At 38.7% G+C, this 22,466-nt stretch overlaps 1 protein-coding gene across 4 annotated transcripts in view; it reads left to right on the top strand.

Annotated features, from left to right (window-relative positions):
• CUL2 (cullin 2) overlaps positions 1 to 7,586 on the top strand; it is a 54,946-nt gene extending 47,360 nt beyond the window's left edge. For 3 of the 4 annotated variants that reach the window (XM_069778135.1, XM_069778136.1, XM_069778137.1), the window contains one exon: positions 1,323 to 1,463. In XM_069778135.1, the coding sequence (XP_069634236.1) occupies positions 1,323 to 1,448 (126 nt within the window). In that variant the 3' untranslated portion in view covers positions 1,449 to 1,463. Of the gene's footprint in view, positions 1 to 1,322; positions 1,464 to 2,167; positions 2,285 to 7,075 lie in introns of those variants that run through there. The other variant, XM_069778138.1, reaches the window with a different exon arrangement.
• The last annotated feature ends 14,880 nt before the right edge of the window (positions 7,587 to 22,466 follow it).

The raw sequence follows: 22,466 nt of genomic DNA, 5'->3' as shown, positions 1-22,466 counted from the left end.
CCCTTTTATGTTTTAATGTTTACCACTATGTTTTCTGGTTCTTTAACTTCTAGGCTGTTGTATTCAAACGTCTCTGCTAATTCTGTTTTCTTTGCACTCCATCCAGCAATGTGAAAGCAGATCTGTAGACAGTCTATCAGCTTACTTATTGAATAAGCCAGTGGAGTTTAGTGGCTTAAGCAGTGAAATTAAATACACTAACTTCTCTTTACCAGTATATGAGCCAGAAAGAAAAGTACAGTGTATTAAATGCTGTAGTTTGCTTTTGTTTGTTCTTTTTCTGAAAGAGGAAAAAGAAAACAAGAAACTTTTGGCAAAATTTATTGGTTCATTAGAATAACGCTTTTTGAGTTCATGCACAACACACAATTTATTTTGGTTTATACTCAACCATGTAAGCAGAATAATGTTAAAAGTTAATGTTAGCTTATATTTTTTAAAGCTATTGATCTTTCCCCTTTCATGTCAAATTTTCTATCCTATGCCTGGATATTATAAAATGTTATAATAAAGAATATTTGTTGCAGAATATAAAATTAGAATTAATATTATTTTGAGTATATGCTTAGATAAATATTGACTGTGTTTACTAAAGTATTTGCGCTTGAGGCAACCATCGTGTGGCAAGACTCCAAAGTCTAAGGAAGCCCAGTAACTTTCTTCTGCTGGAAATTGGTAGTACTTGCACAGACTCTTGCCTGGAAACTGCAGAGATTGGTTGGGTCATCCTGTTGAACATAAAGGTGTTTGGCCTGCATAGAATAGTTACCATTTATTGAAGGAAATGGACTTTTACATGTGGAAAAGAATTGAGATTCTGACAGGAAAAAATTAGAAAAGTATAGATAGATGTGGAACTGTAGAAGTTGCAGTTTGTCAACTGTTTCTGCTATAACATAACAAAATGCTTACATGTTCTTCCTTAAGTTCTGGAAGGCAGCACTAGTAGTAGTTGTGAAAGCAACAGCTCTTTCTTTTGAGGTTCTGCTATAAATAAATGCAAATCCTACTTTCTTTGCAGGGAGAAAATGAGTTTAAATGGAGAGTGTTTGCAACTAATTGCTTTAATCATATTGACTTGTTAACAAAATTTATGTATGTCAAAGTTCTTTATACTGTTTTGTAAAATAGACTTGATTTCTAGGTTAGTTAAACTGTAGCATAAAAAATATTGAGCTGGTTCAAGTGGCATTTTAGAATTTCTAACTACAAATCTGAAATTGTTTGTATGTATGCAAACCCCTAACTGTGATTTTTCAAAGTAAATTGTTACCATTTTCTGGTTCCATTTCTGTTTTTTTTAAAAAGAGTCTTTATTGCAGGAAGATATAGAGGCAGAGTCTACGTTTTCTTTAAATATGAACTTCAGCAGTAAACGAACAAAATTTAAAATTACTACATCAATGCAGAAAGACACGCCACAGGCAAGTATTCTTTGGTGTTCCTAGCTTGAACAGCTTAGGAAGCTTATTTTTCTAGAAACAAATTTATTGTACTAGTTTGGTGTAAGCAGATGTAAGAGTCCCTGTGTAAGATTTACATCACCATAAAGAAATTGTTTAATTAATAAGCTTAATGCTTAAGCACTGCAAATTTTTTGTACTTAAAATATAGGCAAGAGAAGATGGAATAGGGAATAAGAAAGTAGAAGAAAAAGATAAACAAGAGCTATTCCTTTTGTACCAAATGGGATTGACATTTAGCTTTTCTTATCTAATGAGACTTTTTTATTGGTGGTGTTTATAAAAGCAACTTATTCCAGGAACAGCAGAACCAATCAACTCTGTTTTCCTATGGTTTTGTGTCCTTTGGCAACTAAAATTAACTCCAGTGTTGATAATCCATGTTTCCTCTGTATCTCCTAAGACATAGAATTTTGTACAAGAGACATATGTGCTGCTAAACTCAATACATTGTAGTAAATTCTGCCTGCCTTTCTCCCTAGCAAAAACATTGGTTTGGATGTCTCTCCTACCTTCCTGCTGACTTTCATGAAACCTGATATTCTTGATTTATGGAAGTACTTTGCCTGGAATTGAACTTCACCTAGATTTTTGTATTAATTGACCACTTTTAATAAAGGAAAAAGTATAGATTGAAGATACTTCTATGAAGTGTTTATTGATCTTACTATATTTTAAGCATTACTGTTCTTCCTATATTGCAGGAGATGGAGCAGACCAGAAGTGCTGTAGATGAAGACAGAAAAATGTATCTTCAAGCTGCTATAGTCCGTATCATGAAAGCACGTAAAGTGTTGCGACATAATGCTCTTATTCAGGAGGTAAGATAAAATCCTCTTCTTCAGCATGATTTGATGAAAGTCTTCAAGATAGTTGGCTAAAACATCTGACCACAAAACTCTCCTGCGTCAAAACTATTACCTCAGTGAAATTAGTGAGAATTTCATTGGAGTCTACTTTGAACTGCAGTACTGGAGCACTGGCTTGATCACTCAATCTTGTAAATGTTTCTTAGCACTAAAGCATTAAGTGCCTTTGTGCTTGCTCTTCCCTGTTGGCTGGTTCTATGCCAATGGATGTTGTATACTATAAGAATCATTGCTAGAGCTATTAGGTTCATTTCAAAACGTGAGTATGAATATTCTAGGTATGGAATTTTCACAGAAGCACTTAGCCAATAGTGAGCTCTAATCATGATTTTATTCTAATTCATGGCTTAAATTTTTAAAGTTGTCTTGAGTATATAGACATGCACTTCTTAATTTCCCTTTTCCATTAAGCAGTACAGTTGTCTAGATTTTTTAGATTCTAGATTAATGATCTGTGAACTGTCACAGACTGGCTGGAAAGGAAGTGCTATTTCTTTCGTTTTTCTCACACTTTCCCATCTGTTCTAGTTGCCTGCCTAATTCTGTTTCTTATTTCAACCTAACCTTTGCTCCTACCAACCAGTTCCCAGTTTTAGTTTTCTCAGCCTTCCAAGGCGTTCATTCTTCAGTCTTAATTCATTCTTGTGTCTCCTGAGCCTTGCTGGGTACCTTCAGAGCAGACTGGTAGGAGAGGGAATAAAGATTCCTGCTGTATTTGACAATTTTGAGCATGGAGGTGGAGAGGCATTTAGTCATTTTAAGATCTGCTGTGTGCTTTCTGTCTTGTGGTGGTGGAGGAAACAGTTTACCACAACCACCACTTAATTTTTATTTCCTAAAAAAAATAAGCAGCTACAGAGAGCTTGTGAGCCCAGAACTTGCAATGTGAGGCATCTTAAAGGTTTTGGCTGTTGAAATAGTGCTTGTACACAAACACTCTGAAAGCAAGCTTAATTTAAGGAATCTGATTTTTAATATCTAAAAGGTGAGGCAGCGTAGGTCCTGATTATTCTCAAAATCTTTGGTTATTTGGTTTCCTGTTACTTAAACTATCCATGCAATTATAATGAAATCCTGTAAGAATTTACAGTTAAAACTAGAAAATGGTAGGCAAGCCCTGTTTCATCTTTGAAAATACTTTTTTTCTCAAATTCTCTCAAAATTCTCTCAAATTCTTAGAAAAAGTTTTCAAAGTGTACTTTGCTTGAGATCAGTTTGTAAGGCTGGAATAGATTACAAATTTTTATGTTTCGGAAACAAAAAATCGTTTCTGGTTGCTTCTTTCTTTGTTTAACTCAGGGGGCACTATCTGACATGCCTTTGCTGCATTTTGCTCTTGCAGTGCTCTTGCAGAATAGTATGGTCTACTTAGCATCAGGAGGTTTTTCATGCTTTGTAAGAAAGACGGATATTTTGATTGTTACTCAGTTAAAAGCTAAGTAGAGAGTAAAATTGGTGCTCCACTTATCTATCGCCAGCCACATCCACCTGTACTGGTTTTTTACCTTAGCTTTTAACTAAATTGATGACACTTTTGGAAATCATATCCTTTATCATTTAGTCTGTAGTTCTCAATTTTGAATACTACTTACATCCTAGATGGATTACAGCATTTAAAAATGAAGGCTAGGCTTCTAACTTATTGATATCTATGCTGCAGTATAGTGTGGGGACCTGATGTAGCCTTAAAATTGTGAAACCTCAAGCGATAACGTGAAGCAGTGCCAAAATCCACTAGGATTAATTTTTCCTTCTTTTTTTGCACTCTGAATTAATCTGTGCCAATCTCAATGCTACCTCAGCTAAACTGTTACTGGGACCTGAGCTTGATTCTTTAAATTGTTAGGTGTCTTCTCTACAGTCTATGATAAAGATGTACTCTTAGGCACTTCAGAATTATTGCCAGGTTTTAGAGCAAATTGCGGGGTGACACATTTTTTTGTATAGTTACTGCTTAAACACACAGATTCAAATCTCATGTTAAGTGGAAATTTTACCTAATTATGTCTGCACTGAGCTCAGTAACTCTGCATTGAGCTCAGTTTTGCTTCATGTTGAATGAATAAGGCCAAACTGCCAGGTGGTTCTGAGCTGAACATGCTCAGCTTTCTCACTAGACTGACTGTTACTAAAAAATGAATAGCCATCACTTCTGCTAAACTTTTAGACTATGCGTAACTACTTGGCTGTACAACTTCCTTTTTTTTCCCCTGTTAACCTTGTAGTAAGATTTGATTTACTGTCAAGAGCCTTTTTATTTCTTGATATTGTTACTAATTATGTTACTAATTATGGTGACATTGTAACTTTTATCATGATGTTTATATGCTTATATATGATGTATTCACTTAAAATTTCTAGTCTGACTTCTTAGGGGGTAAGAATATTTCAAAAAAGAAGTCTGTTTACTATGAATGGTTAATATTTTCTCACCTCATTAATATTTTTTCTGAGATATAAGGGCAGGGTTATACTGTTGTTGGAGATATGATTGAAAGACTCCTAGCCTTAATGTAGTTAGCTCTAACAGTTAGACTACAGCACCACACATTCATTTAGGGTGAGGTGTCCAAGAAAATACTCAAGGCCCTTGGTAGACCTTTATATGTCAGCATGTGGTCTTTGCTGAATTGTTAATTGTGTTAGATACACCCTGATAGTTTTACTTCTAGCTCCATGCTGCAGTCGCTTGCAGGACAAGGTAGCTTTTCCCTTAAAGTGAATAAGGTTGGTGGGAGTAGTGAAGGGGAAAGGTTTAATGCAGTCATTCCCATAAAATTTTTTATTCTGACTACCGGGTATTTCTATCCATCCTTCTTATTTGTATTATCTTTGATAAAACAAAAAAACCCAAAACCCAAAAAACCTCTTACCAATACAAAATTCTATCTTTTGTTCTTTCTGTCCTAAGTAAATACATGAAGTATGATGATACAATCAGTTTGAGTGTAGGGCTGAAGTTAAGTGAAATCTAAGCAGATCTATTAGCTTGTTAGCACCAAGTTTCTTCTCATTTGTACTGCTGTGGAATGTACCAGACCCTTGGCTGCTAGCCCAACAAAACTCGCTCTTTTGAGCTTTTTGTTTGCTTTGCTGGGTGAGTTCTACCTGGTGAGTTCTGTTGGCTCACAGAGGGCTCCAGCAAGCTCTAGAGCTGGGACAAAGCCAGCCGTGAAAAGTTGTAAAGAAAACAGGAAATCCAGCTGAAGTAAAAATCACTTTATGTACAGAACAAATGAGAAACTACAGGCAAAATATGTTGTGACACTTGAGTAGTAAGATCTTTTGTTTGAAAAATTTTCCAAGTTACTAGATATGCATATTCTGTTACTACACACCATTTCCTCCTCTTCTCTACAAGAGAATGGGCAAAACTAAGAACTATTAAGAGACATCTAAGTTTTGCCTGCAGTGGCAGTTTATTCCAGAATGCATATATAGATTTGTTTTTACAATAAATAATTTTTTACTGTGTGTGTTACAAAGTTCCAGCATAGCCAGATGGAATTCACCAAATTGTAGGTCTGTCTTCAGTGACTGAAGAAAGAGAGGTTCATCCTGATTGTCTCAAATTGTGTAGGAAGGGACGTCAGTGGTAGGGGGACTCCATTTACACCTTCCGGGCAGCAGAGCAGTTCAAGGAGCAGATATACAGCATTACATGGGCTGATTTTAGACAAAACAACAAATTCAGCTCACATCTCATATCCTGGTGGCTGCAACAGCAATGAAGTAGTGTAACTTTACAATATTATTACTACTTGGGCTGTGTCTTTTGTGATGAAAAGTGTCATCTAGGGCTTTTCAGCAAATTTCCTGAAAAAGAAGTGTTATTTTTTTCTTGCAAGTTTGATTGCCTAGTGCAGTAGAATCTCTGAGCATAGGTTGCATTTTTAATGTATGTAAACTGTGCTATTCAAGAATGAATAAGGTCTTATTATAACATCATAGTCAGATTTTTTGGTAATTTGCTATGTACCTGCTTACATGTCTTCTAAACATGTCTTTTTAATGCTAGAAAGAAAACACAGGTTTCACAAATCTTTATTAAATGAAAATGTCTTCTCTGGCTTTTTATGATAACAAAAGTGGTGATGGATGTGAAGAAAATTGTGTTCAACTTTAGAGGTAGTTTTGAAAAATACAATCAAGTGAAATTTAACCATTCAGAATTGTATAAACTTAGGAAGACTAAGATTAACACATTCTTCAGATGTTTCATTTCCAAGTAAGACTGCTGTAACTCAAACAAAATTTGCGAATCCATAAATTAAATATTCTGGAACAATGAAAGCACATAAACAGAAGTAAAGGAGACCTAGTTTAGGAAGAGAAGTCAGTTAGCAAAGCCAGCATGGAAAGGCAGATATGGTCTTACAAAATTTTCACTTTGCTTAAACTGTGATAACAGTGAACAAATGTGTTAATATTAGATTAATTTTTAACCTGAATATTTATCTTCATTTGTACTATGGCAAACTAAGCAAGCAGGAGGACTGAAAAGATCTGGTTAACATGCAGGCAAACTGAACCAATAAACTGAACAGTCAGTTTAAGTGTCCTGACGCTAATGTATAGAGATGCTTTGTTGATTGTTACAAATGAACTATTCCAGGTTTATTTAATCCTGTCTTCAAAAGAAAAATATACTGAATTTGCCTTAAACCCCTTAGCGAATATTTCTATAGCATTTATAACTGTCGTAAATAAAAATAACACAAAAAAACTGTCTTTCTTTTGCAGGTAATTAGCCAATCAAGAGCTAGGTTTAACCCAAGTATCAGCATGATTAAGAAGTGTATTGAAGTTCTGATAGACAAACAGTACATAGAGCGAAGCCAGGCCTCTGCAGACGAATACAGTTATGTAGCATGATGTTGCTATCCTGCAGGTATGATTGTAAGGAGATCATTGCTGTCACTGTTTGGTGTGTTCCTGTGGGAAGAGGCAGGCCTGTGCCTCCATAATTGGTCACTTGGCAGCCCCTGTTTTTCTGCTGTTTACAACATCACCAGTGCCATGTCATGAGCGTCAATGAAAATGCCTATAGATATTTCAAGCTCATGTCATTATGACATTTCTTAAAACTTTACTAAAAGAATGAGTGAAGTATTGCTGAAATGTGGAAAATTGGTTGGGTACCATGCTTTTTTTTTTTTTTCCCCCCTTCCCTTTCACGTTTGCAGTTGATGTTTTTTAATGTATCTTAAGACAATGTAAAAAAAAAACAAACAAAAAAACAAAAAAAACCAAACCACAAACCACCCCCAAAAACTAAATATTGTAATATGACAGATAACCTAATAATTGTATCTACATTAAAATGTAAAAAAAAAAATGACGGACATGATACTGCTGCTTGTCAAATAAAAAAATAAAGTTATATAATGTGTCTTGAATGATTGTAGAAATGGATATAGCATTAGTGTCTGTAAATATTATTCAGACCTGGAAGAGTAAAAATAATGTTATGTGTTTGGGTTTTGGATAACCTCAGAAGGAGATCTGACGCAAGAACTAATTTATATAGAACTGAATACCAGGTATGTTATGTTTGATGTGATTATAAAAAAATATTTATGGTTAAGTGCACATCTTGTTTTCTTGAGATTAGGCTAATTTACATTCTTAGTGCCTGAAGGCCTACTCTGTGTCTGTTAATCTCACACTGTAGGAATAAGTTACAAGAAAAAATAAACAGACGTTTGAGGGGATTTAAGTAGTGTAGTTCACAAAGAGTTAGGAAGGGTTATCATGAACATCAAAGATACAGTTCAGTGGCTTGTGAAACCACCCTGTTAATGGGAAAGAATATAGCAGACTGGTAATTGAAAAATGTTGTTTCATTAATGCATTGGGTAGAAACACTACGTGGATAGGTACCTATGTTTGTTTCCACATAAGCCCATACTGGTTTTTTCTTGTTTTCCTTCCTGACTCACATGGCTGTATTTATCATATTTTGTTTTCCTCTGCCCCAATTAGATTTCTAGCTATTTGGGCAGGACAAGAAATCTGTGGGCTGTTTCATGTCCTGCGTTGCTCATCAGGGGTGGCATGGTGACTGTTCACTCTCACCTAAGCAAAGTATAATTTTGAAAGGTACTAACTCTACCAGTGGAAGTAATTGGAGTTTAAGAGTGTTAAGAGTGTGAACGCACTGAATGCCTGCTGCAGAAAAGAGCTTCCTCATGTCTACGCCTGCAATTATCATTGACAGGATAAATACTAGGTTAACTTTAAATGTTCTATTTTTGCCAAATTTTATTTGTGTGCATATAAAAATGTATATAGATATATATTATTTGCATTATTTTTTTAGATTGTGTGATACTTCATCAGCTACTAAAAGTCCATAGATCAAGAGTTAATTTTAAAGGAAAAAACCCTTTGGAGGGGGAGCTTTTTCCTTCTTTTTTCTTTTTCTAGTTCTTCACTGTATGAAAGGTTTCTCTGCAACTCTCAGATTATTGCTGTCTCTTATTTCTTAAGTGGCATCGCATTCATATGTTATCTGGAGGGTATAGTAAACTTTCTATAGTTAACTAGGAAATGTATCAAGAAGTGGTAATATGTTTTCCTTATGTGAATTTTGCTGAGGGCAACTAAAGGGCAATAAACAATGAAGGGCACTAAACATTTCTTCCATATTCATGGTATTTTATCCCACTACACTAAGATATAGATTTTTAAAATGGATTTGTGTCTTTAAGAAGTGTTTTTTTAACTGATTGCAGCATGGTGCAGTAGGTCATTGTCTAAAGTGGTAGTTCAGAGTTGTGTATGCGTGTTGGGAGACAGCAAAGGTGCTTATAGTGTCACTAAGTGTAGTAAACAGGAGACACATTAGCATAGATTTTGACTGGAGTGACTTTTTATCTATTTCAGTGTGAATAATTTCTGTGCTTTATAAAAAGTAATTCATTACTTCATATGACAAAAAAATAGAATAGAGGCAATATTCTATGACACAATAGAAAAAATAGAAAAAAATATTGCCTGAACATTGAATCATTGGATCCTTTCTCCAGAAAACAAACTTAACAGTGACACCAAAGCTTCTGGAAACAAATGTGTTTTATCTTGTAACTTGTGTATGAGTCAACAGATTTTAAGCTTGTTTCTTCATAAAAGGGTTAATAAAAGCTTTATTTAAATATAGATTGCAGTAGCAGAATTTTAAGACTAAGTTTGAAAAAGCCTTAACAAATTTATTTTCAGTATCGCTTCATAGACAAAACAAAAACTTCGCTACTCTAGCCCAAACGTGTAAGGTTTTAGCATTACTTTATCTCTGAATTTTTGCATACCTAAACCATCAAAAGTAACTTCTTTTTTTTTTTTTTTTAGATAAGCAAGGTGTTGAGTTGAAACATGTTTAGTGAGTTAAAAACATTCATCTATTTCAGCACAGTTGGCAGCCCCAGACAATGTCTTTCATAATTATACACAAACTCAGTCTTTTCAGTGCCTCTTGGGAAACATAGCTATAGCTGGGAGACATTTTGAATTCTACTTTATAATTCACACCTTCCCCCTAAGGAAAAAGTAGTGCAAAGATTCAGCCCTGTGCAGCTGGGTTAGGTCACTGAAGTCATTGCTGGCACGCAGTGATGCAGCTTATAGTGTAGTGCTACAACCTGGCAACTCAATACATCTGGCAAGTGTAATTTCAAAATACAAAGTCCTAATGGGTATTAACAGGAGGGACAAATTATAAAAAGAGAAGACATCCAAAAATGCCATGCATTTTTAATTTTTCACTAGAAGAAACTGCTATAATTGTACAGATTTTTTTTAATGTGTTATAAGCCTATTGACGTGTATGACCTGCTAGTTTATTGGAAGCCATACAGCTGAGTCTGGAAACATAATGATTTCATATATTTCTAATACCAAAATGCATTTTACCTCTAGTATCGAGTGTTATTGATAATTCTTATGCTAACTGAAAATGTATTTCTATGATGTTTTAATTTGTCTTCAGATTGATTATCTTATTCTAAGGAAGAAATATGTGTGCCTGCATTTCAGTGTGTTCATACATACAGGGATGCTGGAGCTACGAAAGGTACTTAAATCATCATAACATGAGAAACAGTTTTCAAAGCAGAGAGTATTGTTACTTTTCAAGAAACCTTTAAATTAGTACCTCACTTTTCCAAATAAGAAGCAGAGTACAGAAATTGGTCAAAGGACAAATACATTTTATAAGTTGGTATCTTTCAGCTATGCTTAGGAAGCCATTTCTTATCCTTAAAAATGTTGATTTTAAAAGCAAGTCTTACAACATAGTATTGATTCTTGAGCAGAATAAATTCTTTGTACCCTAGGGCAAATATGTTAGGACTGTCCATTCTTTACAAATATGGTAAGTACCTAGAGTTAATTAATCTAAGGTATTAAAATCTATGAAAACACATTCTCCAGAAGCAATTGTTCTTGCACTGAGTATTTTCTCTTATTACAAATCTGAAGTTACCCTTGCTTGCTTACGGTAAGTTGTACTGCACTTCCTAGCTAATAACAAAACCGAGTTTTTGCAAGTTGTTGGCAGAAGAAGAGGAAGGATCAAAACTTTGTTTGGGTATAATAATTTTAAAACAATGCAAGGTTTTGCTAAACACAAGTATATGTGTGTTGTTTTAAAGAGGGATGGTGAACAAATGTGTCTGGTAAAAGTAACCAGACATGTAGCTTGCATGTGGATTTCTTACTGTGTCCATTCTGTGGAATTCACAATTGCATCAATAAGTGAAGAAAATAACCGCCAGCAAAAGGAAGGAGGTAGAGGAGGATGCTGGCCAGTTGGCCTCCCTTTTAGAAGTACTGGAGTTGTATTTTTGTGTTCTTTATCTTGGAATAGTTTAAATATGCATATGTTAATTAACAAGATTACTATTTAGTTCAGTATTGGTGATTACTTGTCATGTGTTTGAGGAAGAAGGGTGCTAGAGTATTCAAAGCAGCAATGCATTTGACATAGCCGTGTGTTGGTGCTGCCCCCATCAACAGTCCCAGGAGCACACAGCACAAGACTTGAAAGCTCCCTTCGTCTCCCCAGTAAGTCCAGTCTTGCATATGCATCTGAGAAGTAAAGGTCTATTCTAAGCCTCAGAAGCAGTACAAAGCAAGTCAGAAGGTGTTGTTAGTCACTTCTAAAACAGTTCTAGGAGTTTAGGGAATTACTTCCACCGTTCATTTCTACATCTTCTTTATGACCCTTGTAACTGAAAGTTATCAATGGTGATTTAAGCAAAGCTGAAATGCTCACTTGTTTGGTTGCTTTGACTGGAGTAATGAACAGCTTGCATTAACACTGTGATAAGTTCCTGCTGCTCAGCTGAGGAAGGTAATGGGTGTGTGCATTACTAGTCTATTACAATATGAAGTAAAAACTTTACACTTGAACCACAGGTGAACTTGCTGTATATGAACCCTTTCTAGAGCTTCTGGACTACCCAGAAATCTCTGGTATTTTATACTGAGGAGAGCCGTACTAACTTTGTGTGTTCTTCCACTTCTTCCACTCTTCCACCGAGATAAATAAAATCATACACTACTGTTTCTCTAAATATTGCTCTCCTGATCTTCTCTGATGTAGTGTTATATACCAGGAACAGAAAATCATGTATTTTGGGACTACAGAAAGTAAAGTAGGATGGATGAAACACTTCCTAATGTCTGTATCGCCAAGGCATCAGTTCTTTCAGTGTGACTCTTATCCACCCAAACGTTTGATATATTAGTGTTTACAGGAGCAGTGGATACATAAAGATATCGTTGGGCATGTTTTCATCTGAAAGAGGCCTTGTTCATAGCATAATCATTGAATGGTAAATGCTGTAATTATCACCTTTTGGTGGAAGCTGGTGGTTCTGATGCGTGTCAAACTATCTTTTTCCAGCAGCTTTGAACAGTAGCAGTGTAGTTGCCAACAGTTATTAAAGAGGAGTGGTTTGAGGATGGTTTTGAAACTTGGCAGGTCACTGTTGCCTGTCTTTTGGTGCTGGTTATATCATGTATAACAGACTAGGTATATATGATAAAAAGTGTAACACTTCTTGGGTAGTTTTTCACATTATGTTGAGCAGTTGCAGTTCAGTTTCATAAGATGTACTTGGGCTGTTTTCTTAAAAACTCAATGCATGCATCCATTTTCCTTTTTCTTTCCAGCCACCAGCTTAATAGAATTCATGGTCGTCAAAACTTGAGTTTGAGAGAATAAAAAAATATATCTGAAACTCATGATATTATGTAGTCGTCTGTATATTTGAAGCCAGTTCAGAATATTTTATGGGATTTGTTTTAAGCAATGCCAGGCATTTGGCTCCTTAAGAGTGGTGATACCTGGAGCGAGGTGCTGACTAGGACTGATCAAGAGGAGACTCAGTGGAAGCGTATGAATGGTCTACTGGCTCTTGTGCTTTGGAAGGTGATCTAGTGTGTCTGTGTGTGCAGGATCTAGCACATCACACATTCTCTTCAGAGTTTTGCTCTGTTTTAAAGAGAGGGCATAAGCACTGATGCCAGTGGGCATTCAAGAAACAGGAGGCCTGGCCTTTTTGATGAGTCTGTCTTCATTTTTTCCACTCCGGGAGAGTGACCCAGCCTTAACCAATAAGGCAGGCGAGGCCTATTACCTCTCATGGATGTGTACAAACTTAGATTGGCTTGAAGGTAAATCAGTCAGAAGGGATGAACTCTCGCCTGCTTCCCAAGGCTTTTGATGTATTTTTCATTGCAATATTTAAGGGACTAAAAACCAGTAATTGGGACAAGGGATCTGTAACTTAGTTGTGAAGGTATTCCTGTGGGAGCTGGTGCTGTGGGTGTGAGTATGGGTTCTGGTCGGTGGGTTGTACGCTAAAGATGAGCAATCTGCTTCTCGATGCAGAAGGAAAGCAGCAGTGGCCAGAATTCTGTGTGCAAGCTTCATCCTCTGTGTTTGTCAATGTCCATAGTAGACTTAAGTGATAGCTAGTAATCTAGTTACCGGTAATGAATGAGTATGTGAACATTTAAGTTTAGGGGCCATCTCGCCATCTGGGGACTCAGACTTGGAAATTAGGCTTTCAGAACTACCTTTTTGGATTTGCACATACGTTCTGCCTGACTGCCATCCGAAGCCATGAAAATGAGTCATGTGAATCTCACCAGTAGCCTTGTCTCAGCGATTCCAGGTGAAATTCTCTCTCCCTTCCCCCAGGTGGGTGTCTGCTGCCACATGTTTTAGTGTACTGGTAATGGTGTATCTAAGCCTTACTGTAGCCACAAATTGAAGGGAATAGATGTACACCCACAAAGCATGCGCTGCTTAAAATCTGAGTCATGGCTGTGAATCAGAGATGTGCCCGTTGCAGCTGGTGAAAGAGATTTGGGAAGATGTAACATTCCTGTTAACAGCAACAGCAGTCTTATTTTGGGCTAAGGAAACCTTACATCTGCATGAAGGTAGACTCTAGCCTTAGGAAACCTCTATCCAGAAGGTCCAGAAGATGCCACAAATTAATACCTGTCATCTATTTTTGAGTAAAGTAATCGAGAAATTACACTACCTGCGCCTCAGCCATCTTTCCTCAAGGCAGCAGCCTTGCCTCTTTTGGATGCCCTTCCTCTTTCAGAGCACTGGGCATTTAATTTTTAAAAAATGTGTGTTTTAAAAGACACATATATAGTTTGACAGATAGGATGGAAGAGAAATGGAACTTGTGTCACTGAGTGAGACTGGTATTAACTTAGTGGGAAGGGGCAAGCAGGGACACGTATTCAGGTCCTGAGCGACAGCCTGGCAGTTGGGGCAAAAGAGTGTGGGTTTTTGCATGTGGACTGACAGACCCTCTTTATTCTTTCCCACACCCAGGCACAACCTTTGAAATGCAGACTTGACAGGCAGAGCTGGAATATCTGCTCCTTCCCTTCCTGGTGCAGCTCCTGTGAGCGTAAGGGTTACGTGTCTGGACAAGCCTTGCTTTGCCAACCAGTTCCTGGGGAAAGGTGGTGCCGTCGCCCCGCTCTGCTCCGCTCCGCTCTGCTCTGCTCTGCTCGCAGGGGAGCGAGTGTTGGGAGCGAGACGGGTGGACGGTGCACTGCTAGAGGCGGCGTGCCGCCCCGGTGGGGATTTACGGGTGGCAGAGGGTGTGATCTGCGTCAGCTTAATTCTAATGTAGGGACAAAGATCATAAACTGTGTAAAAATGCCAAGAAGCATGGGATAAAGCTCTTAATATAGCGTGTTATCTGGGGTGGCTCAGGAAACTGTAGGTTATGTGGGTCATAGGCAGTGACAAAGATGAAAATAGGACACGTAAAATAGCTGCTTTATGCACAGATTTGCTTTTTCCTTTTTTTTATTGGCTTATAAGTCCTTCTGTAAAATAAAATACAGACTTTGGAAAAGTAGATCAAGTAGTTTATTTTGGAGGGGGTTTTGTAGGATGTTTAATTCACACTTTCTGCTGATGCAGACTTTGGGCTTTGCACCTTCCAGAATTTCCTTCCACGCTAAAACGGCCATTGTGCTGTTCCACATCTGTAACAGTGGTTGGCTGAGCTCCAGACATCCGAAAGTTGTTTCTCTTCACAGGGGCTGTTCTTGCTGCGTACGCCTTCTCACTGCGTCGAGCTCTTCTTTCTTGCCATGCCCTTTTAGGCTTTGTTGCCTAGCTAGTACGTTTTGTGTATGGCAGTCATACATAGTGCCTTAAAACTTTTTTTTTTTCCAAATCTGTGCATATGAAGGTGTGTCACAAGTTTCTACTTCTATGTCTGCTTCTGTAACAAGCAGCTTGGCCTAGCCTTCTTTAGGATGCGATTTTATTACTGTCATACTTGTGAGAGCTCTGGGATACTTAAACCAGGTTTTCTTCAGGAGTTTGCCATTGGTCATGGCTCTTTTTAACACCAATTATAAAACTAAAAATCACATTCAATCCTGTCCATGCAGACTGGCGTTTTGATACCACTCCTACAGAGCACTGCGAACCATCAATTAGTGCGTCGTGTGCTAGAGAGTAATATTTTGAAATAACTTTTTGTTGCCCTTAGAAATCCTTTGGGGGTTATTTTGTTAATTTTTGTGTGTGTAAAATGCTTGTGAAAACCTTCACTTAGCTTACATACTAGTTAGAGTATGGAAAACACAAATGCAAACTCCTTTTCAAGCCATCATCTGCAGTGATGGAAGAACCAACGGTGAGAGGATGTCTTGGTATTCATCCTCAGCTGGAGGCTACAGAGACTTTCAGAGACTTTAGACTAGTTATGTTCAATAACAACTGCTCTAAAATCACTATTTGTAGGAGAAGTTGCAGCATGGAGGGGAGAGATCCTTCCACTGGTTTGGTTTCACACAATGGGATCGCTAATTTTTTTTACTCTGCAGAATCATTGGCTGATTGGGAAAATTTGGGGAAGGTGGCAGAAAGCTAGCAAACCTGCTTGGGGCAGTTACTGTCAACGGGCTGTTCTCACCTTTCCTGAAGCCACTAGTGCAAAGTGATTCCCCTGCTAGCTCTGCAGCAGCATTACTCTCTTGATTTAATGGTGGCTGTGTGGAAACAGAGGTGCTTTGCTTAAAATGTTATTGTTATAGCTGAACTTCTGCTGTTATGAGAGGCATTCCAGCCCTAGTGACTGTGGGGAGAGCAGTGCGGCAATACGTTCCGCTGAAAAAGTCGAATATTGGGAAGGCAAATATGAAGAAATCGCAATGTATTGCTTCTCCTTTGTTAGTAGGAAGGTGTTTTGGGTGCATGAGCCCATTCTGCAGCCTTCTGCCAGCAGAGGTAGCTGCGGCAGCTGAACTGGGCAGCTCCTGCTCCCTGCCCTCGCCAGCTCCTCTGGGGCATGCTGCTGGCTGCTAGGATTCAGCTGGTCCCAGAGCTAGTTTCCCCCAGCAGCAGCCATCTCTTTGTAACAGTAGGTTTTAGGAGAGGAGATACTCTCTGCGGTGGAGTCAGTGTTTAGGAGATGCGTTAGCAAGGCTAACAAGAAGCTGTGGGGTCCGGCAAGGAGAACAGGAGAGCTTAGAGGGCACAGGACGTAAAGAAACAGAATAAAACTTGTGTGCGTGTGCTTGGCAGCTGGGAAGAGAGGGTCCGTGTGATTTTGGGGGTGGGATTCAAAGTTAGGACCCTGCTGGGATCCATTTCTGCCAAGACAGCTGCAACCTTTTAGCAAATTTGGGTGGGAGGGTAAAAAGGGGAAGATGCTTTACATCTCAATCAAATGCCTTCTCTGAGCAAGGATACCGCGTCTTGCAGAAAAATATATCTTGCTTTTCCACTAGAATCCTTCTGGGTGGAGATGACCATCGTTCTCGTAGGAAGAGGAGGCTTGGGGAGCACTGCAGCTTTTGAAAGGTATTGATCATCCTCTTGCCAGGACAAAGCGGGAGAGAGAAGGGCTGAGAAACAGGATGGGTCTGAAGCTGTTCACAGCCACATCACTGTTACAGTAAAAGGGCTCTAGAAAGGTGGGGAAAGATACAGTTTGGGGGTCTAAGGGTGTAGGAAATAGAGGAATAAACAGATGCAGAGCTAGCAGTACAGAAATACTTGCTGTGTTTTGATGTGTGGTGCATCAATTTTGTGTAGGGTGGGAGAAAAACCCTAACCTACAGTTCTTCAGCTGGGCAGTTTTTAAGCACAAGTACAGGTAACAAATGAGAAACTTCATGTTTGATTCCCCATAATTTACTACTTTTTTAATATCCTCTTTGCTTGAGTTCCTGCCAGCTGCTTCCTCACCCCCAAACCTTCCTCCTTTGAGTTTTGGGGGGGGGTATCTGATGGCATGAGTTTTTAAAAAGCCTTGTTGAAAATAAAGGGCTCCTCAGCTGAGGATGCTGCATATGAGTGAAATGTGGGATTTAAGCTTTATTGGGGGAAGAAGCTAGAAATAGTGAAAGCAATGAGAGTTCTGGGTACAGATACCAAACCTTCTTTCCAAACTTCTTGAAGTGGGTTAGCAGTGCCGTATGTGAGTCCTGAGTGGGCAGGAGAGAGTGGGAGAAGCCCAAAAGCAGAGGAACAGACTGGGAATGGAGCCAGGGCATCTGTACCTGTCTTACCATTTGAAACAGGCTGCAATGAATCGTTGTGAGGGGAGGAAGATGTGACAGTGGAAAATAGATATAATGAATCCTGTCATTAGGAGGCCAGTCCTGCACTGCTTAATGCCTCCTGTCTGAAAGCTGTTTCCTTTTCCTTTGATGTCTTCATGGGTCTGGGGTTTTTTCCTATTTTTGTGGCAGAAGCAAATATTAAGAAAAAGATTTTTTAAATGTCTGGATCTGATAATCTGGTTGGAATACATTGGACAAATCTGTGGTGGGAAAATTTAAAGATTTTAACCATTTATGTTACAGAATACTTGTTTTTGTAGAATAATCTACATTTTCAGCACACTCTAGCTGAAATAGCTTTCAGCCTTTTGAATGTCAGCATGGTAAAGCATACTTACCAGTATCTACACAAAATCAGCTTTGCTACAGGATTCCTGCTTGTGTGAAGGAGAGATTGAATTGAGTGTGGTAAGGCAACGTGCAAGCCTTTTGTGTTTAAAGTTGAGTCCTAATCATTCAACTTTCAGGTAGAACATCAGCTACATATTTTGCAAACTTCTTTTGTTTTGTTTTTGCTGAGGAGAGGAAATATGACTTTAATGCTGTCTGATAATATCTGAGTTCATATCTTAAGGATTAATGTTCTATGAAGTAGAAAATAAGTTACAACTTTTGAAATTAATTAAATATAAAATCCATTTAGTCAAGATGCTTGTTTTTCAAACCTAATAAAAAACCCTATCTCTGTTTCTTCAAAACATTCAAGAGCATAGTCCAACTAGAGTAAAGTTCAGATACTGCTGAGAAGTTCTGGAGTTGCCTGTGGTCAGTTAATTATCCAGGTTTTTAGGTAACTGTAATTATTGTGTCAGAACAATTATTAGTTACAGTTTTTGATTGTGGATTGCCCTTTTCTTCAAGCTTTACTTATTTTTACTTGGATTTTGTACTTTTTCACCATTATTGTGCATGAATGAGATGCAAAATCTGGAGTCTGTGTTCTGACTGAGTAAGGTCAAAACCACACACATTCCTTTGCCTTCCCTGAAAAATAGTTTTTAAAAAGATATTTTGTGTTGATGCTTTCCAGTAAAATGCCCTCAGCACAATGCAGTAAACTTAGTAGGAAATACTTTATACCCATCCTATGGAAGGTAGTGTACTGTGCTGATGGGAATTGAAGATACATGGGTACAGAAGGAGAACCAGGAAGAGATCCTGTTTTGGTGGGCTGGTGGTCACTCATGTAGAAGTGCAGAGGCCTGAATGCACACTTTGCCTCACAGGTGATGTCTTTTGCTCCACTTGAAACAATCCTTGACGAAATCCAGGACCATGTTGTGGAACAAAGCAGTTTTGGCTATGCACTGTGGTGGGCATACTGCGGAGATGCATCTGGGAGCAGAAGCCAAGACTTGCCCCGGGTAGCCAAGAGATGGGAGCACGCTTTCTGTCTGGCCTGGTGTGGTCCTGAATTCCTCTGGGCTCGGCAGCATGGCTTCAGTCAGTAACAGGAGCGGAGAGGGCTTGCTCCCAGATTAACCTTTAGCAAGATGCCCATAAGAGGCTGATTTGAATTACCTCGGGCTCAATGTAGGGAACTGAGCCTGGGTCCTCTCCTTCCTTGGGTGTATGTTCTAACCACCAGGCTATTAAGTAAAAAGGGTAGGTGAGAACGTTGCTGGCTTCCTTTGGCTCTGTTTTAAAAGGAAGTATCTGCCATTGGTACACTTTGTAGGGCACCTAATCTTGTTGTGTGCTCTGAAAACACCCTTCAGACCGAGGCCCTTAGGGGACTGGAGCAGATTCTGGAGCCTGCTCAGGCTGCAGTGCTGAGCTGTTCAGCCCTGCTGAGACTGAGGCAGTTCTGGGCACGCACAGAGGCAAGACACTACCTATCTGGAATGTCTGAAAATCAAAAAAAGTGATGTGCCTCTATGTATCAACTTTCAGGGTCACAATTTTTGTCACAATTGGATTTAGCTTGATTAATATGGCACGATATTTTAATTTTTAATAAACCTTGGCCTAATAAAGTCAGTCCTTGTCTCTATGAGAAGCAGAGATTTATTTTTTTTTCTTGATAACATGCAGCAAAGGTCTTCAACAAATTTTGATGGCCAACCCCACTGTTGGGTTAGTGCCGTCATTCAATCAGAGCGTGCAAAATACAAACCCGAGGCAGAGCTAAACTACAAAGCAGAGGAGATTTTCGCAATACTAAACAGAGTGAAAGCACCAGGGGAAAAGTATCTGAAATCCTCTTATATGATTATTAAAACAAAAACACACACACACGAAACCAGCAAAGTCTTAGACTGGGGTGACACAGGGAACTGGCAAGAGAACAGCCTGTTCTAGTTGGATGCTTTGTTTGATATTAGTTGGAAGCTGTAAGAAAGCAAGTATTTTGGGACTCCTTGCAGGTCTCTCTGCGTGAGCTGATGATGAGTGCATTGGCCACTTTCTCCTTCCACAGTACTGCTGATCCCAGCTACGTGGCAGATCCTTGCCTACCCCTCTCTAGTCACACATTCTCTCTTTTCTCCCTTCAGGTTCTTAAGAAACTTCATGCTCATCTCTTCTTCCCAATCCTCATCCGCTAAATTTCTCAGCCTTTCCACCCAAATATACTTTTTCATCTACAATTGCATCTGTGTCTGTGCTATGGATTCCCCTGAAGTAGCGTACCCTCTCATGCATCTTGTTTGCTTGCACTGGCCTTCTGTGCATGCACGCATGCATTTAGCGCTACCAAGAGACAACGGTACGTGCGTCTTCACTAGAGTCTAGTCTGTGCTAACACTAATGCAAACTTTTAGAAATACATTTTAAAAATCTTAAGGAGTGCAACCTCACCTTCCGGCTTCTTTCTTTAGCAACTATTCAATGGCACCTGCATCCCTTTTCAGCAAAAATGATAACCTTAATAAAGTGGAGGTCCCCCAGTAGGAGACTAGATTGCTGAAGTTACATGAAGCAGTCTCAGAATACGTGGTAGGACAGCACAGTCTACATTTCAGGCTGTTCCAATTAACGTTCATCTCCTTTTTACTGCCATGTACGGAACTTTTCAGGTGAGGAATTACTTTAATTATGGGTAAATTGCATCTAGTTCATGGGGCTGAGGCCAGTGATTATACTCAGAAGACGTAATGAAATAAACATGCATAAAATTGCATGAGAAAATGAAAACCTATGTGAGAGGAGCTAAAGTGAAAATAGAGAGAATGAAGCTAAATGGCAGAATGAATACCATTAGATTTGCCAGGCCAGGTTCATATGCATTCTCTTTCCCAAAAGGAAACATGTAAGCAAGATGAGTGAATTTGGCCTGCGGGCTTTAATCAAAAAACTTATTAGGCAAATCACAAAAAAATTGATGCGAAAAATCTATCAGATACTGCAATATGAACAACTTTGCTGAGTACCTGCTGGTGGCTTGGAGCATGGTGGCAACTCGTGAGTGTCTTTACTCCTCAGGATGTTTCCTTTTGCAGAAAGAAGCTGTGGTGGCTGCCCTAGCAGCTGGAAAAGGTGACAAGGAATCAGGCTTGGCTTCTAGTATTGGCTGCCAGTATGCAAAAAAAAAACCCAAAACAAAAAGCAACCAGAAAACAAGAGTGTTAGTTCTTGCTGTGGATGAAAACTCCATGGTGGGTGGTACCTGAACCCATCCTATTTCTGGAACTACTTGTAAGGTAACATTAATGCGAGCCAAAGCTCTCTCCCTGGCTTCGGCGTTGGTAGGATTTCTTCCCTGTGGTGCTGCCTTGCCTGGGGAGGCTTCTCTTCCCTCGGTGCACAGCTTGGTTCTGCTCTGATGACTGTCCCCTGCCATAACTTAAGACGTTGGCACCTGAGCCCCAAGCAACTTGATAGAAGAGCTGCAGGACTGTACCTGATCTCTTCAAGTGTGTGCTGGTTTCAAGGGATAGGCTTTAATATAAAAATATTTGAAGAGTGAATATAAGCAAGCAGGGAGACAATCTGGGGGGCATAAAAAAGCTACAAGAAGGGATGGTTGGGTGAACCTAAAGAAATTTCAAGTTGAACATGAGGAAACCCTTCCTTACTGTGATTTCTAACAAACTATGCAACAGCATCCCAATGTTTTGGGATACTTAAAACTAGAACGTAACAAACAGGTAGAAATACAACTTGGAGAGGCATTTGGCAAGTGCAGAGTTCAGTGAACTAGAAGACCTCTACCATTTCTAATTTCTTTTGATTGAGATGCTGGGGGAGAACATCCACAGAGCTCCAAGGAGCTTTGTTCTTTGTCCTTTACAGATATTAAATACAAGAAGATCAAAAGAAATTAGATTATTTGTCTTAAATAAAATTATACTTGTTTGTGTCTCTCTAAATGAGCTGCAGAATAGTTGCAGTTGTTTTATAGCACTCAATTATTTTCTAAATCTCTACTGAAAGCAAAGGCCTTCTGGTTTAATGATTTAGGTTTTGTTTTACTGAGTAGGCAGTTCATAATCATAAGCAGTTTTGCATTTAATAACAAGCTTTGAAACTTAATGTGTAGGAATTGTTAAAATTTGTATTTGTTGAATTAATACATCGCTTTATCTGGATAAAATTTCCATTATTTTAACAGCATATATAATCCTTTTTTGATGTTATGAGATGTCTAACTTTAGAAGTCTATAGTGTAAATGTTTGCCCCTAAGCTACTCATCTTCTGTTCTTGTATAGTCAATAGCAAAAAGTAGGTGCTTTGTTTCCTCTGAGCTATTCTGGCTCCTTTCAGAGAATAAATGCTCCAGAGATGCTATTGACTGGATCTCTACCAACTATGAGAGGAATTTTGAGTGATTAGGTGCACGTAGATACTTACATTTGTGTAGATGAATGCTGTGCTGGGAGTTTGTCCGTGAGGAGTGCTACGAGGGGGAAACAAGGCTGGACCCAAAGCTTGTCAGGAAAAGACCTTGCAGTTTCTCTGTCCTGAATTCGGGAATGTTTAGGGTTTGAGCAAGACCCAGGAGCAGCGTGTGGGAAATCAGTTACTCAGGATGCTGTAAGAAGAGGGAGCTTATTGTGATTGACTTTG

Source organism: Haliaeetus albicilla, chromosome 2 (genome assembly GCF_947461875.1).
Source record: "Haliaeetus albicilla chromosome 2, bHalAlb1.1, whole genome shotgun sequence".
Classification (NCBI taxonomy): Eukaryota; Metazoa; Chordata; class Aves; order Accipitriformes; family Accipitridae; genus Haliaeetus; species Haliaeetus albicilla.
The sequence above is the reverse complement of the archived record's forward strand: the minus strand, read 5'-3'. Positions and strand labels throughout refer to the sequence as shown.